Source organism: Plasmodium knowlesi, assembly GCF_000006355.2.
Source record: "Plasmodium knowlesi strain H genome assembly, chromosome: 10".
Taxonomy (NCBI): domain Eukaryota; phylum Apicomplexa; class Aconoidasida; order Haemosporida; family Plasmodiidae; genus Plasmodium; species Plasmodium knowlesi.
In genome coordinates, this window is record NC_011911.2 from 1,381,949 (window position 1) to 1,398,240 (window position 16,292).

At 35.2% G+C, this 16,292-nt stretch overlaps 7 protein-coding genes across 7 annotated transcripts; 4 read left to right on the forward strand and 3 right to left on the reverse strand.

The window, feature by feature from the left end:
• Positions 1 to 762: 762 nt before the first annotated feature.
• PKNH_1030800 (4-diphosphocytidyl-2-C-methyl-D-erythritol kinase, putative) lies at positions 763 to 2,289 on the forward strand (the record flags this gene model as incomplete). The annotated part of the gene is made up of 1 exon (XM_002259755.1): positions 763 to 2,289. One exon carries the CDS (start codon positions 763 to 765, stop codon positions 2,287 to 2,289), a length of 1,527 nt encoding a protein of 508 aa, XP_002259791.1.
• A 656-nt stretch (positions 2,290 to 2,945) lies between these two features.
• On the reverse strand, positions 2,946 to 4,378 carry PKNH_1030900 (50S ribosomal protein L28, apicoplast, putative; the record flags this gene model as incomplete). The annotated part of the gene is made up of 5 exons (XM_002259756.1): positions 2,946 to 3,327; positions 3,497 to 3,618; positions 3,791 to 3,903; positions 4,038 to 4,086; positions 4,268 to 4,378. 5 exons carry the CDS (start codon positions 4,376 to 4,378, stop codon positions 2,946 to 2,948), a joined length of 777 nt encoding a protein of 258 aa, XP_002259792.1.
• A 1,307-nt stretch (positions 4,379 to 5,685) lies between these two features.
• On the forward strand, positions 5,686 to 6,343 carry PKNH_1031000 (Tim10/DDP family zinc finger protein, putative; the record flags this gene model as incomplete). The annotated part of the gene is made up of 3 exons (XM_002259757.1): positions 5,686 to 5,757; positions 5,954 to 6,054; positions 6,268 to 6,343. The coding sequence occupies 3 exons, from the start codon at positions 5,686 to 5,688 to the stop codon at positions 6,341 to 6,343; spliced, it is 249 nt and encodes an 82-aa protein (XP_002259793.1).
• Positions 6,344 to 6,973: 630 nt separating this feature from the next.
• On the reverse strand, positions 6,974 to 7,492 carry PKNH_1031100 (DnaJ protein, putative; the record flags this gene model as incomplete). The annotated part of the gene is made up of 1 exon (XM_002259758.1): positions 6,974 to 7,492. The coding sequence occupies one exon, from the start codon at positions 7,490 to 7,492 to the stop codon at positions 6,974 to 6,976; it is 519 nt and encodes a 172-aa protein (XP_002259794.1).
• Positions 7,493 to 8,593: 1,101 nt separating this feature from the next.
• On the forward strand, positions 8,594 to 9,836 carry PKNH_1031200 (uncharacterized protein; the record flags this gene model as incomplete). Its single annotated transcript, XM_002259759.1, has 2 exons — positions 8,594 to 9,128; positions 9,286 to 9,836. The coding sequence occupies 2 exons, from the start codon at positions 8,594 to 8,596 to the stop codon at positions 9,834 to 9,836; spliced, it is 1,086 nt and encodes a 361-aa protein (XP_002259795.1).
• Positions 9,837 to 10,664: 828 nt separating this feature from the next.
• On the forward strand, positions 10,665 to 14,368 carry PKNH_1031300 (conserved Plasmodium protein, unknown function; the record flags this gene model as incomplete). Its single annotated transcript, XM_002259760.2, has 8 exons — positions 10,665 to 11,112; positions 11,429 to 11,497; positions 11,642 to 11,890; positions 12,008 to 13,473; positions 13,581 to 13,661; positions 13,801 to 13,902; positions 14,103 to 14,219; positions 14,336 to 14,368. The coding sequence occupies 8 exons, from the start codon at positions 10,665 to 10,667 to the stop codon at positions 14,366 to 14,368; spliced, it is 2,565 nt and encodes an 854-aa protein (XP_002259796.2).
• A 209-nt stretch (positions 14,369 to 14,577) lies between these two features.
• PKNH_1031400 (conserved Plasmodium protein, unknown function) lies at positions 14,578 to 16,083 on the reverse strand (the record flags this gene model as incomplete). Its single annotated transcript, XM_002259761.1, has 1 exon — positions 14,578 to 16,083. The coding sequence occupies one exon, from the start codon at positions 16,081 to 16,083 to the stop codon at positions 14,578 to 14,580; it is 1,506 nt and encodes a 501-aa protein (XP_002259797.1).
• Between the last annotated feature and the right edge of the window lie 209 nt (positions 16,084 to 16,292).

Consider the following 16,292-nt stretch of genomic DNA (forward strand, 5'->3'; position numbering starts at 1 on the left):
GTGCCATTTTTTCTCATTCTGATGTATCCTCCAAGTTTGCATCACTTACGTCATTTTCGATTCTAAGGGAAAAAATTGGAATTTATTCAGACAGTGCATACGATTCCAATTGTAGAATAAATTAAAAAAGTTACTCTCCCCAAGGTGATGAAAGTTCCTCCTTGAGAGTAAAAAGATCACCGCTTAAGGATAAGAACTGTCACACTTAGTACACGCGCTTACGACATTCCAAATACAATATAGCATTCATGTACACCCATCAAAGGGAAGAATAATATGCGTCATCAGCCATGTCCTTTAGCCATTTCAACATATGTTCACTCGGTTATAATCATACCACATATTTTAGTAAAAAAAAAAAAAAAAAAAAAAAAAATTCTGAAAGGCGCTTAAAAAGGAATACCTGTGTGTTATAATGAATAGGTTAAGGTTAGCTCCCCCGTTTTCCTGCCAGCGAAATGGCATAAAAAAAATTGAAAAATGTAAAGGTGTTAACCGGACCAATTTTTGAAAAATCGTCAGAAAAAATAGAATAAAGGAAATATATCAATGTACGCGTATTATATGCTTGCTTATGCGAACACACTATGATGCGCCTAAGAAAGGGGACGCCAAAATGCCCATGAAACGTAGTGGCAAAAAGAACTCTACGCGAAAGTTAGAACGTATAAGAGGGGTTAACAACTTTTTCCTGGAAGTGGTAAAGAAGAGCAAAGTAGGGTCTTTCATGGAGAGTAAACAACCTGTGGAACGTACTCGAATATGAAATATTATTTTTACGTGAGAATTGTACTACTTCTATACGTGTGTTTGCTTTATACAATTGTAGAATCCAAAAATGTTTTGACTGATCAAAGGCAATTTGTGAGAGAAAGATGCAAGCACTTGAGGGGAGTGTCTTTGCATTTCCTTCTTTCCACTCCATGTAATAATGTTGCTAGGGGTAAATATGCTATAAAGAGGGAATGGTCTTCTGTCAAATTGAGTAACCGTGCAAAGTGCAGAAGAAAGAGGAACAAAATGAACGTCAACTCTGGTACAACAGGTCTGCAATATGAAGATGATGGTACATTCCAAAGGGGAAACATCGTATGCAATAAAAAAATGAAGTTAATAATTCAACAACTCAACAGAACCAAGTGGTATGACTTAAAATTCTTTTCCCCCGCAAAAGTTAATTTATTTTTAAGACTGAAAGAAAGAAAGGAGACGCACAATGAATTATCAACTCTGATGCATACGATAAATCTAGGCGATGATATTTTTATAACTGCTCTGAGTAAGGAGGACCAAAGGAAGTTAAGTGAGCTACTATTTCCGTGTCGATCGGGTGATTTCTTAACCATACAGAAAGATGAAGAAAACGAAGGGGAGAACAAAAATGAGGAAATGAATCCAGAGAGGAAAGACGAAGACACGAGTTATTATTACAACCATTACCCATTAAATGATGATAACATAATTGCAAAGGTGTTGAGACGATACAGAGAAGAACTAGACATACAGGAGGATGTCAAATTTTTAATTCATATAGTGAAGCGCATTCCCATTTTTAGTGGAGTCGGTGGAGGATCGTCTAATGGAGCTTCCATTTTTTATTTCTTGGAAAAATATTACTACAAATACTTAAAAACCGATCATTTAAGAAACGAATTTTTAAAAACAATAGGCAGTGACATATCCTTCTTTAGTAGCTCCGGTTTTGCCTACTGTACTGGCAAGGGAAATGATGTCATCGATTTATGTGATGCCCAGGCAACAATTTCGGGGCGCAGAATATATATTTTTCAAATAGGTGAAGGACTCTCGTCTAAGTTGGTCTATCAACATGTTGATTATAACCAGATAGTGCAGTATAACCCTGTGAGCTTGTTGAAACAGTTCGTAATTAACGCGGAGGGGTGTAATGCAGTCAAACACGTGGAAGAAGCAGAGCGCAATTATTTGAAGCAGTTCGTTCCGCTGGACGAGAAATCTCAAATGAATAGTTTTATAAACGACTTGGAACACTCTGCATTTGTTTTGCTTAATAAGGTGAAATGTTTGAAGGACCTCCTCCAGAATCAGAACATTTTCGATACTGTAACGATGAGTGGAAGCGGTTCATCGTTATTTGCACTAACAAAGAAGAATATGAGTTCAGATCAGGAGAGGATGCACGTAAAAAATTTGATAAAGCAAGTTCAGGAAAAGTTACATATACCTGTAAAGGTTTATTTGTGTAACGCTTTAAGGAAGAATGAGGACCTGTGGTATAGGCCGGGCGAACTCGCGGAGAGGTTGGCCTAAATGTAGGGGTAAAGGCCATCTGTCTGTTCTTCGTAGCACCATGACAAGGAAATATGTGTGTACTGCCGTGTACGTATGTATGTACATGCCCATTCGTACACACATTTCAGTTAATAATTTTTTTTTTTTTTTTTTGATTACAAATGGGATTCGTTAACTTCCGTAAAAACTACTGCAGGGGGGGGTCATGATATTTATTTGTCCTCCCCTTTTTAATGTCGCTTGTTAGTATACATGTGGCTACAGCTAGCATTTTTTTTTTTCTCTGAGTCGATAATGCAAATTCACCAGCTTCTTTTTTTTTCGTCCCAGTAAAACGCACATATGAATGCAAGTACCCGTATACGCATCCCTCGTATGCAAATTAAAAATTCGTTCTTTTCGACCATTTTGATATTTACCCAGAATGCCACATTTTTGAATTAAGATAATTCTCACTGTTCTAGATGCATTTTTGTGATGCATCCTTAAACTAATTCATCAAATGAGGATCGAATAGGTATCCCCCCCTTCTGTTTGTAAGTTTCCTTTCCCTGTATTTGTTTCTATTTTTTCTTCTCCTCAAAAAGGGGATCAATTAAATTTCCGTTGCCTCTTACGGAACCACTATTTCTACCGATTCTGTTTATGAAAGAAATTTCGTGGTCACGATTTTGTTAGTTATTTTTCATGTCTAAATTGAGATTTTTCAAAATTTCAGTTGCATCTTCATGCACCTGGGGTGCTCTATGATTTAAAGCGTCATTTTGTGCGGAAGCTAATTCGTCAGTTTTCTTTTTCTTTCGTCTGGGGGAACGACCAGCATCGTATTTCTTCTTGCTTAAGTCTAAGTTGAATTTTTTACAGCAGTAACCTAAGCCATATTTTTTTATTGTCTTCAATCCTCTTGCACTGACTCTCAGTTTTACAAAACGATCTTCTTCTTCAAAGTAAATTCGCTTCCTTAGTAAATTTACTCTCTGTTTTCTGTGCGTTTTGACACCTGACTTTGAGATTTTGCGCGCATTCCAGTTATCCATTTTCCCCAAAATCATGCATCTTTGCGTTTGGAATAGGACAATTTAGGAGGCAGGAAAATAGGAGAGAAAAAAAAAAAAAAAAGAAAAAAACTCGAATGTGTCTTTGAATCATTTATGAAATGTTGAAATTTAGAGCATTTTTTTTTTTTTTTTTTTTTTTTTTTTGTTAAAATTTGTGATTTTATTACCTCCTTACGGGAAGCTTTATTTCCTTATGTGGCAACATGGTGACTTTGTTTATTCGCTTTCTGCCATCTAATCCATGGTGCCTCCTGGCTGTTGAGGGTCCAGTCATTCGATATTTTCGGAGCTGTATAAAGTGGGCATAGTAAGAATGGATAAATTCATTTGCAATGAGCTCATATCATTTCAATGATAAGGAAAGATGCATTAGCTGATAAAATTGCCACTTGGGAATAATCTACATTGCAAGGCATGCCCCCACAATGTGGCACTATTCAAGGGGAGGAATCTATACTTACGGCTAACGCTTCCTTATGTCTTTTTTTCGTGAATAGGCAAAAGTTTGTTCCATGTAACTTTTTATTCAATACGCCATTTTTAAATATGTCACTTTTCTTGATTATGGGTTTGACTGTTAAAGGTGGAGGTGAAAAAAAAAAAAAAAAAAAAAAAAAGTGCATAAGGAGATAGCCTCTTTTGTTTACATTTGGTAATTTTTTTTTTTTTTCTTCTATATAATTCACTTGTTCTCTTTTGTTTTCATACCGTAAAAAGACTTTTGAAAGTTTATTCTGTTTTCATCTTTTTTGTGAATCTACAGAAAAGGGGAGAGACGGTTAAATTGGTTTCGTTATATCAGAAATTTATTTACACCACAGTGGGTTATTCTTGGCCGGCCTCCTATGGTCATGATTACAGATCGTTCTCGAGGGGTTAGAACATATATACATAATGCACGTACATATATACATGTCTGTCCACATGGACAAACTTACAACTGTCGAAACGCCCAAGAGGAGAAGAGAATTCAAATGAATTATTATATAAAAAAATATATACGCATTTCGTGCTAAGCTGTATATTTTATTTTTACATTTAATTTGCATTATTTTCTTTTTTAATAAATTAACGATATTTCTTGTGACATGTAGGTCGGGGGGGAGAAAATTAAATGAAACCACACACACACACACAAAAAAAAAAAAAAAAAAAAAAAAAAAAAAATGTGGTTACACGACAATCTTGCAATTTTGAAACATCGACGTCATTTTGTAAAATGGGAAAAACTATGTAAATGAATGAAAGCATAAAACATGATGGTACATTTACATGTTAGCCTTTCTTCAAATATGCTAAGTATCCATTTGTGAGCGCGCCAGGAATGGCCAAATTTCGCAAATTATGAGTATTTCCTTACCCATTTGCAGTAAAAATATTTCACAGGTTGCCCATAAAATTAACAGTTAACACCAAAGCGGAAATACCAAAGAAGGATGAAAAATAAATAAAAAAAAAAAAAAAGGGTTAGTAAAACTGCATAAAGAAAAAACCTTAAAAAGGGAAAAAAACAAATGAACATAAATAAACATAAGGGTCGCAATTCTCGAATACACCTCTTCGTTTATATTCTTTTTTTATTTTACCTCTTTAAGCTTTGTTCAAAATTGCCCATTTGGATTTTACCTGTCGCTAACGTGATACCTGTGTGACATTTGTGCCTTACCATTTTTTTTTTTTTTTTTTTTTATTTTCGTTCCCTTAATGAGGTGTTTTTAATTCAAATTATTAATTGCCCTGTGGTGAAGCTTTTTCCTTTTTTTTTTTTTTTTTTTTTTTTATGAACCTCTTTTTTCTACTAATATTTGTAGTTACCGTTTTGTTTATTTTCATGCGAATGCCTTTTTATAAATTTATTTTAAAAAACATATGAGGTAATAAACCGAACAAATCGAACACCTAATTGGGGAAAATACCTATGTGTAATGCAGCGTGGCCTGCTTGGCACGAAGACGTCCTTGCCCAGTTTGTAGGAAAGGGCTTTTTTCTGCAAGTAGCATTTTGATGTTTCAGTTTGTTACTCCTTTGACGTGAAAACGTGTTCGCCTCCGTTGAAGATTAATTTTAGTTCTACTGAAAGAAGACCATTTCTCACTTGCCCTGGCGAGAGGCAATACACGGCTCGCTTAAGCTTCACATTTTTGTAGGAAAAACATTTACTAGTTAAAATTTCCCCCAAGCATGTCACCTCGAAAGCATAATGAAGAAAAAGCTACTTTAAAGAATATATTTTTTGACCTTCTTTAAAACTTTCTTTATTTAGAGAGCATTTTTTAACCTTAAAAGAAGTATTTTTTTTCTTTTTGATTTCCTCTACATATATCATCAATTTTTGAAGCCAAAATTAAAGGGAAGAATGGACAGCCAGCGCGGCATGGAAGACGCCCAAAACGCCCTGGGCATGATGATATATCAGATACTGAACAATGTAATTTTTTATTTTCTTCACTCCACATGAGGGTGCATTTTTTGTTTTCTTCTGAACCAATTTGGAAAAGCGTGTATAAATTGCCAAGTTCGTCTTTTTTTTTTTTTTTTTTTTTTCCCACACTGTATAGTAACGAAGAAATATATATTTTTTTTAATGTGCCTTCTTTTTTTTTCTTTTTTCCTCCTCCTATTAGCAAGTGCGAAAAACGTGTTTCGAGAAATGTTTCGGTCAGAAATTTTCTGAGCAGATGGGGAAGAATGAGCAAATCTGTTTAGCCAAATGCATGGACCGAATGTGAGTACAGTTATTGTGTCATGTGTTTATACTATATATGTGCATACCCCACTACGGGCCCTACGCGAAAGAATGAAAAGGGGGTAGTGGGGAATTATTTCAAAATACGCCAAATTAGTTACATGTTGTTGTATTTTGCATATATATATTTCATTTATACCCTTTCTTTTTTCTTTTTTTTTTACGCCTTCCCTTCCCTCCTTTTTGACGCAGGTACGAAGCCCACACCATTGTAACGAAGGCTTCCACAGAAATTGCACAGAATTTAAGCATGGACTCAAATTATTAATTAAAAATTATATATGCGAATATTTGTTCGTTTATTTATTTTTTTATTTTTTTTATTTTCTAATTTGTTCTGTACCATATCATAGTGTGAATTGTTTTTTCTTTGGGACTTTTTTTTTTTTTTTTTTTAAATTAGACTTTTAAAAAAGGTTAAAAATTGCAAATGTGTAACGAACCATCGTAATTACAGAAGCATGATAAAAAATGGACAAAAAAAAAGAAGAAAAAAAAAATGGACGGCATGGGATGGCTACGGATAGAATGAAATTAAAGATCTCCCCACCATGTCAAAGCAACCACCAATGGGTATAATAAGCAAGGATGAATCGTTAAAGAAGTTAAAAAAAGGGGGGGTGTAAGTTGGTCGTCCTTCTGGTTATTTTCACCTTTCACCTTTTAAACAGTGCGGAGGCGCAAAGGCTAATCTACAAAAAAAAAGGCTGAATGATTAAATAAAATAATTTTCCACCATGATATACATGAAACGGGAGGGGATCCGAAATTATGATTACATTGTGGTCATCCTTCTGCCCATGTTCCGCATTTCCGACGAAGCGATTTAATTTCACCATTTAACTGTGTTCATATTTTTCAGATGAAAATATCGTGCGCTAAAGTACATTTGAACGGATTAGGGAGTTAGATAAACCGAGCAGGAACAACTCTGGCATGCATAGATGACATAATACTCGCAATATAGATTTTCGGCGAAAAGGAAAAAGTCCCCGCACCGACAGAAATAAATGTAAGCATTTTCCTCGCTAATATATTGCAAATCCACCTTTTTGATGTTCAGGGCATTCTCGTATTTTTCGGATTTGCTACCATGTTGAATGTCTTTCAAAATTTGTTCATATGCCCATACCAGGGTGACAAAATCGACATTGTCTTTTTTGGCGTTATTTTTGTCCTCTTCTTTATCCCCTTGGTTTTGCTCCCTTATTGGGACAATTCCCAGAGCACTGGTTTCATCGGTCCTATTTTTTTCATTTGCCTCCACCCCCTTGCGTTCCTTATTTCGGTGATAATTCAACTTATCCGGGTGGTAAATTATAGCCAACTTTTTAAACTGTCTCTTTGCAGTTTCTATGTTGCAATTTGGTTCTACCTTCAAAATGGAATAGGGGTTACTGTTTGGCGCATTTTCCATTTTGCTTCTGCATCAATGTTCTTCTCTTTCTTTTTTTTTTTTTTTTTTTTTTTTTTTTTTTTTTTTTCTTCTTTTGCGCTACATGTGTGGGGAAAAATTCGTTCATGTGTAAGGACAAGCAGGATGTTTAATTAGGTCATATTTATGTGATAGCTTGCTTATTTTAGGAGGTACTACGTTGGGGTTCTTCTACCTGTCAATGTCTGCCATTTTATGCTTTTGTGCCGTTTTCGTCAGAATTAGCAGTTAGCAGCGTAGTATAATTCTTCTTTTCTCTCTTCGCCTTCTGCGCTTTATTTTTGCCCAATTGGGAGAGGAGTCGTTCCTTCATTTCTGGGCCTGTTTACTTCACCCCTGGGGTGTGACAGATGGGGTTCAACTCAGTGCTTGTTTTATTCGCTCGCTCCTCGTCCGTTTGGCTCATCAGCTTATTCATTATTTCATAGCGTTCATGTTTTCATTGCGAGGTCTCTTTTTTCCCCTTTAATTTGTTCCTACTGGTGCATAAACTTTTGCTGCTCCGTTTTTGCGAGTGCGAGAAATTATCAGCATCGCGTCATTAAGAATTGCACGGGTAGTAGATACATTCGCACATGTGCAATTATGCCTCATCCATTTCAGTTACCTCTAAATACTCACTTCCTTTTTTTCTCTTCCTTTTTTCCCTTCCTATTTTTGGCCATTCAAACGTTTCGCCAAACTTCGTTTATGTAGATTTCTGTGTAAGAATATATATTTTTTTTCTTTCGCTGCGAATTGGCAAACTGGGAAATCCACCGCGGGGGAGAATCTCTCCAAGTTTATGCTATCGTAAAATTGTTTTCCCTCTTTGGGGTGTGAAGCAGACCCCCCAAAGGTATATGAGCCATTACGCAAAAGGGGGGGTTTCACATTTACATGTGTACATGTGAAGTAGTGAGTGTGGACCTGGAAAACGGGGATGCACGTACGTGCTAATGCAAAATGGAGGATGATTAAAATATGAAATATGTAATTATACGAGTTTGGAAGATCATTAGCTCCTCACCAAGTGTTTCAACACCCATGTGTACTTACGCCTTTTGAGAGTTACTCATAAATTGCCCTTTTCCCTGTAGAAGCATGATCAGTTTCAGTCGGCAACGCCTGGGTGGAGGAGTTGGAAGACGACTGTGTATGCCAATTTACAGTGGAAGCAGCGACAGTGCTTTTAAGAATAAATATTTTGTTTTAAAAAAAATAAATCATAAGTATGAAAATGTTTTACTCTTTGGGGATGTTAGCAAGTTAAGGGATACAGCAGTGGAGCTTATAAAAGGCATCTCCTCATCAGGTGATAACAGTAACGAGGGGTATGCAAATTTGAAAATAAAAAAATATATAAGTAGCGAGGAGAAGAAAGCGAGAGAGTTAGAGGATGCCGTGGAAGTGGAGATGGAAGTAGACCCGGACAGTACTGCGGATAATAATCGCTTAATGTATAGGAATGCAAATGCTGTACAAAATACCCCTTGCAAGGGTAGGAATCCTGAAATGGAGAAGAAATTCTCCTTTTGGCAGATTTACAGTATGCGGGTTAAGAAAAGTTTCCACATGTTTAGCCCAAGTGATTTTTCCCTAATTCTTCAGTCCTTTCATTTGTACAACAAGGACACAGGTAAATTTTTCTTGGAGAAAGTGTACAGAAAAATGCACCTACTATTTTTTTATCATGCTAAGTAGGCTCTTCGCATATGCATAACGGCTACACCATTTGTCCGTCCATATTTTCACTCCATTTTATTGCTACATAATTTTGTTCTGCTTCCTTTTAGGGATTTACGTGTCCAGCGTGAAACATATTGAAGGTCAAATTCCAGAGATGAACGGAGTTTCCTTTGTAATTATTTTAAACATTTTAAGTGCGAGATTGAAAAAAAATAATTATAATGATTTTTTTAAAAAGATGATGAATTACTTGCCAAATGTTATGTACGAACTGAACATACGAGACATGAACAATATTATGAGTTGCTTCTACAATTTAGAATTAAGTGACACAAGAATATGTGATATTTTTTATCATAAAATTTTGTCAAATTTGAACAATGTAGAAGACACATTTACGTTGTCATCTCTGTGTTATATTTTTTTCAAATACAATTTTGAAAACCAGCATTTTTTTGAGAGCCTGAAGAAACGGGGGTTAGTTTTGCTGGACAATTTTGACTCGGAGCAGTTATACAAATTTGTTTTTTCGTTATATAATAAGAACATTTGTTTGGAAGAAATAGTGAATAAAAAGACGAATGACGTGTTCGCTTTTTTGTCTGATTATAATGATGAGCAGAGATTATTTATGAGTGAAATTTTTGGCATAAAATGAGCGGTAGTCATTACTGCCTACTACGCTAAGTAATATGCGAGAATTATTATTGTTATTTTTTTTTTTGATTTGTCACATTTAAAAGTTTTTTTTTTTTTTTTTTTTTTTTTTTTTTTTTTTTTTTTTTTTTTTGTTCGTTTTGCCAAACTTTTTTAAGCATTATATGGAATTAGCCAAGTAACATTTTGAAATAATTTGTTTGTCTACTTTTGTGTCCAAGGGAAGCAGCAGAAATTGATACACAAATGGGAGAAAAATAATTGTGCGAGGAGGAATCCGAAGGAATTTGCAGAGGGGCAAATGCCGTAGGTACATATTCGTGAAGTTCCAAAAAGGGGGGAAAATACGCACACAGAGGAACCTATGAATATGCGCATGTGTTCATTTGTGGAAAGAAAATTGGTCCATTTCTCCACATGTGAACTATTTCCCTTTTTGCGTTTTACCTCCTTGGTGCCGCAATGGAGGTACATGTCGCTTTATTCACCACGGAGGGATAAAAGGCATATGCTCATATACGCACATATGTATGTGTATACGGAAGGCTCCTTTTGTGTTTATATGACTCGTGGGCTACTAGCTAAATGACACAAGGTTAGGCGAACTCTGTGCAGCTTCACCCCATTATGTGCAAAATTTCCTACTGTTTAATAAAAATTTGGAATCTTCTTTTTTTTTATTTCACTTCTTTGAACCCTAAACCTTCTGGAGAGTCCATACATTTTATTTTCGTCCCCCCTTGGATCAAATTGGGCAAATAAACACGACCTTGAAGAATGCATACAAGGAGATAGAAAAAAAGAAAAAAAAGAAAAAAAAGAAAAAAAGATGGGCCATAAAATAGACATTTTTTTATACATTTGCAAAAGAGAAAAGGAAGCAAAGGTTAAGAAAGATGTCGTAAAGAGACTCATCCCGACGAAAAGGAAGTTCACAAGGGGGGTAGTAATCAAATACGTTTTGCACAACTGTAAAACGAAAAATAATTTAATAAAAAAAAAATGGAACATAAGTTACATACTAAATAAGACCAAAGATAATCGTAAAGGAGTGAACAAAAGGGAGAAACCCGAAAGAAGACAATTCGATGAAGCTACTATTCAACATGGCGAAGTTACAGACGAACATAACACTGAAAATTCACCTCAAAATGGTTCGCAAGAATATGTGCGTCGAAAAAGTTCTTCTTCTAAAAGTTCAGTTACATACAAAAAACTTCTCAACAGAATACTCCGCAATGTGAAAAATGGCCAGAGCACGACGATCATAAATTCAGGTAAGATCACTAACATTTGATGGTGGATAACAAGTTTCAACTTTGGTACATATAAATGGGTGCCCAACTAGAGGTGTAGAAACGTGGATCACTCACATTGCATGAAGATGTATTTTTGGATTATCCTTCCAGAAAGGATTACAGTTATGAAAGCAAATGCTCCTTACCAGTTTCCTCCCTTAGTTTATTGTTTTTTTTTTTTTTTTCATTAAGTTATACCTTTATATGTGCATGGGATCACGCATACTTTTCTTTTTCTTTTTTTCCCTCTCGATGATTTTTCACTTGAAATGTGCGGATTTAAATTTTTTCTAAGGCGTGGACACGAAGAAGAGGGAGAAAAATGTTTTTTTCTATGGACACCTGTATAGGAGATATTTAAGGGGTAATAAAATGCATAGGCATTGCTATGCTGCTCTTGTCATCATTTATGCGTGTGTACATGCTACTGTGTAAAGGAGCGGATCACAATGCCTTTATGCAAAGCAGAGGAGAAAAAAAAAAAAAAAAAAAAGGTTACTATTTATAGACAGTGGAAATGTTCTGGAAAAGGAGGAAACACCTAGTGGTGTTACTAGTGAAAAAGGGGTAGAAACATCATCGGAGAGAGAAATAAAGAAGAAGGAATCGTACAAAGGTTGGCGTGATCCATGTTGTCGCGCGAAGAAAAAACGGAAGAACTACATTCAAAGCGCCAATTCCGAGGAATGCTTAAAAAAAAAAAAAGGACTCATTTTGGATATATACGATTGGATTGTTAGCAAAAATAGTGAAGAAGGTGAAGTTGCAAAGAAAAATGGGATTTTTTTTCTTTTACAAATTCTCTTCACAAAATTGAAGGTTATTTTTTCCCTCCGTCCTTAAAGGCATACATAAATTTTTTTTCCTCTTGCAGATATGAAAATATCAATTTCTTCATGGACTTACAAAAATTGTAAAATAATCGATATGCTAAAAAAAAAATTTAGTGAAGATAAAAATAGGACAAGTGGAAGAAAAATATGTAGGAAGACGCCCCCCTTTTGCCACAGGTGCTTTATAAAAAAATCTTTTGACAACCCAAATTTTGGGAATCCGGAATGTTGCAAAGAATTGCCTATAAAGAAGCCAATACAAAATGGCGATCATTTAACCATATGCCTTAAACGTATAATAAAAAAGTGCAGAAAAGTTTTTGGTCGGTCAAAGAAGGGAATCGCAAATATTTGCTTTGTTTTTAAATACAAAATTGGAATAGACGGGAGGGATACTTGTGTGTACTTAGTTAATTTTCCACTTTGCAACATTCAGAAGGGTAAAATTTTCCACAACATTAATAATGAAAAATCTCTTCTATTTTTGTTTAATAAAAAGATTTTAAAATCGGTGAGAGGTATTAATGATTACTCTAGTTTTGTGTTTCCTTTTAATTATGCGAAGGGGTGTCAGAGGGCCCTCAAATTGAAGAAGAAAATGCTTCATTTTGTGAGTCAGGGAGAAGGGGTGCGGCAGGTTAAGAGAGCCGATATTACGGAGGAGAATATACATGGTGAAAGCCCATCGGAAGATAAGCAAAGAAGTTTAATTGATGCAAGTCCAACCGAAGTGTGCCACCAACGTGGGCGTACTAGTAGTAGTGCCACCCCAGTTAATGGAGCAAATAAAGAGGTCGATCTCTCTGAGAAAACTGGCATGAAGGAAGAAACAAAAGGCACAGGGGTAATAACTCCATTTAAGAAGCATAGAAAAAAGAACATGATTTTCCACATGCATCTTTTCGAATTGCTCATTAGACTTATATTCGAGAACACGAAAACTTATTTTACCTTTTTCATCACGGAGTTGACGCACAATGGAGAATTCTACAAAAATGTGTACTACTTGAATTTTAGTAAAATGGTTAACGTGAGAATAAAACGGAAAGGAAATAAAAATACAACACAAGGGAGAATCATCCGTAGTGAGATATACAATCTGATGAAACAGAACGACGAATGCAAACATATGATAAGGGAAAGAGACAATACTATACAGATATTACAAAATGAAGTAAGAGAAAAGGAAAAGGCAATGTTAGAGCTAGAGGATAAATTTTCAAAGTACAAAAAGGATAATTTAGATAAAGTAAAAGTTATAGAAAATCTGAAGAGCAAAATATCAAAAAGGGAAAATACTAATCAGAAGGAAAATAATGCAAATGAGCAGATGGTAAAAAATGCTAATTATATAAAAAAACTGTATAATGAAAATAATTTATTAAAAGAAAAAATTAAAAAATTAAATGAGTCTATTAGGAAAGACGAAGTTTCTTCTTCACATTCGACTGGAAAATTTGTTGACTCCAAGGAGAATGGCACGACCAACCTGCTAGCAAATAACCAGGTGAATGCACTGTGCTCACTGGTTCACAAAGAGTGAAGATGGTAGTGTTGATGTGACATAAAAATATAGTGAACTTCCCACCTCGTCCTTTTTGACGTTCTCTACAGGGCACGAAGGATATGGAGGAGAAAAATGAAAAGTTAAATTTTTTTCTCAAGGCCTTTTTAGACACTGAGCAGAAATTATATGTAAGGGAAGTATGTCGCGCTGATGAGATCCGCACGTTTGGCTAAGTATTTCAGATAATCTCACGCGACTGTGCGTAACTGCGCTGGCATGTGCATATTCATGTGGATATTCGTGTGTGCCCCGGTTTCCCTATTACAGACAGCCGACGTGCTCATAAACACCCAGAAGGAGATTATTGCAAAAATTAAGAATGAGAAAGAGAGTTATTTTGAGGAAGTTAAACGGAAAAAAGTTCTTTTTGTAAGCAAGAACTGTGATGATTTTTTTTTTTTTTTTTTTTTGTAACAAGAATATGCCAAGGCGTGAACGTTGAGGGGGAGAGAGCACTAAGATGTTGGCACAAACATGCAGTAGGAATAGATGGCCTTGCCTGAGTGCACACCCAAGGGGGTAGTGGTGCATGACACATATTCTCTTACGTGTGCGTTTCCCCCTCGCAGAAACAGGAAGTGGAAAAATCTCTGGATTTTATACACTCCATTTGTGAAGACATAAAAACAAACAAGGAGAAAATTTGTCTGGCGAACAGGATTAACAAGCTTCACGATTGCATAAATGTAAAATGGAAAAGCATGAAAGAATGATCACATCGTGGGATTGCTCGCTTGAGAATGAGTAATGTATAAGATGCTTAATTACCATGTGTCATATGTTTCCTTTCCATTTTTTTCAGAGCTTTTTGAGTACATTTGAAAAGGGCCCCTAATAACTTCTCAGGGGGGGGGAGTCTGCGTGGAGATATAAAGTAGGGTGTGAATAATTTCAAGGGGAAAAGAATCCTCTTTGCGATTACGTGGTGTGTGTTCGTTAGAAGGAATGCAGGACATACACAGAGTAAAAGTAGCAGAAATGTGTGATAAAAGTATTGATTGACAAATGGAAAAAGGGTATGAGCGATCCGTGAAGCTAGACTTTTCAGACTGCGTATTTTCTTCCCTTTGGAAAGTGACAAAATTTGCACCAAAAGAGGGCCAAAAGAAATGCGAAAATAGCCATGAGAGGTAGGATGAATAGCATTGAAAAGGAAAAGAAGGATGTACCCCTTTTAAACTTAATTTTTACAACCTTCTTATCGTAATACGTTTCTAGAAAGAGATATACATTTTCTGAATATTGTATAGGTGTATTTAAAATTTTATCAATAAATCTGTGTGTCCTTTTTTTATTGTCTACCTTTATGAAGGCAAATAATTTGTTACTGATATCTACGTAGAAGGAGATGTTTTTTTGAGAGTTATTGCAGAGGTATTCCCCAATGGGCTCGACTCCTCCTCTTCCATCAAAAGGGCACACATTTCCATCAGAGAGGTTGTATATATAATTTGGTACATTTATATGTACATGATAATAGATATTAAAAAAGTAGAATTTCCTGATTATTTTTTTAATCATTTTTTTTTTTTTTTCAAGGGGGTTATAATTTGACTCACCCAAAAGGGTCGTTACCCTCTTGCGCCAGTTGGATTGATACGTAGATATATTTTTATCGTCTTTTTTAAGTGAGCTTGGATTACTAACGAGCTTGTGGTAGTTGGCTTTCATTTGGTCTAAGAAGCCAACTTTTTTTTCCCCCTTTTGTCTGTTATGCAGTACGTTTTCTTGAAACTTGCGTTTGATAAAATTTTCCGAAATTATATTTTCTTTTTTCCCGAGGGGTTGTTCTTTATCGAGTAGCCTTTCCTGTCTACACTCGATCACCAGAACATTGTTATACGTGTTTTTATTCAACGAGAAAAAGAAGGCATCTTTTTTATGTAAATTATTGTTTATGTACATTTGGCTGTTATGGCAGTTCGCCTGAATGTTTAGTCCTTCAACATTTTGAGCAACAGAGGTAGTATAAAAATAAATGTAACTTTTGAATTCTGTGTCAAGTAATAAATTTGTAGAGAATGACTGACTACTTAGATTGACATCGTTTAGATAGAAATTGGAATACTCGTTATTATTTTTTATTTTAATTTTATACGTCTTTTGGCTTTCATACCAAATGGTTATTTCCTCTTGTCCCGCACCTTGGAAGTGGATCCTGTATGGTAAATCAGTTAAATGCACCTTCTTGTTGTTAACATATATGTGGTACGTTTTTAGATAAAAATAATCCAGAACAATACTTTGTTCATTGTCTAAATATTCCGATGAGTTTTCATTAAAGATAAGTTCGTCTTCTGGGGAGGTCTTTTTATATATGTAATATTCCCAAACATTTAATAGTGGACTTAGTATAATTTCGTTTAGGTGTTCACTCCCTTCTAATTCGTAATTATATCGATCTTTATGAAACGTAAAAGGTACGTTGTTTATCAGTATGTTGCTAATGAAAATTGGGTATTCACTATCTTGGAGAGAACCTTGGCTGCAGCTGCTTCCTTTCGTCGACAGAATGAGAAGAAGGGGAAATTTCCAAAAGAAGTTCTTCATTCTGGTCGCTTTGAGAATAATCTTTCTTTCTTTTTTTTTTTTTTTTTTTTTTTTATTTTATTTTATTTTATTTTATTTTTTATTTTTTATTTTGAATATTCTGTATGTAGCACATAAGCATAAAAGGGGTGAGGCGTTAATATAAAATTTTAGGCACGGTAGGACACGGTGCTCGAGTCAATTACCCAATGTTCACCCTCCAAAGATAT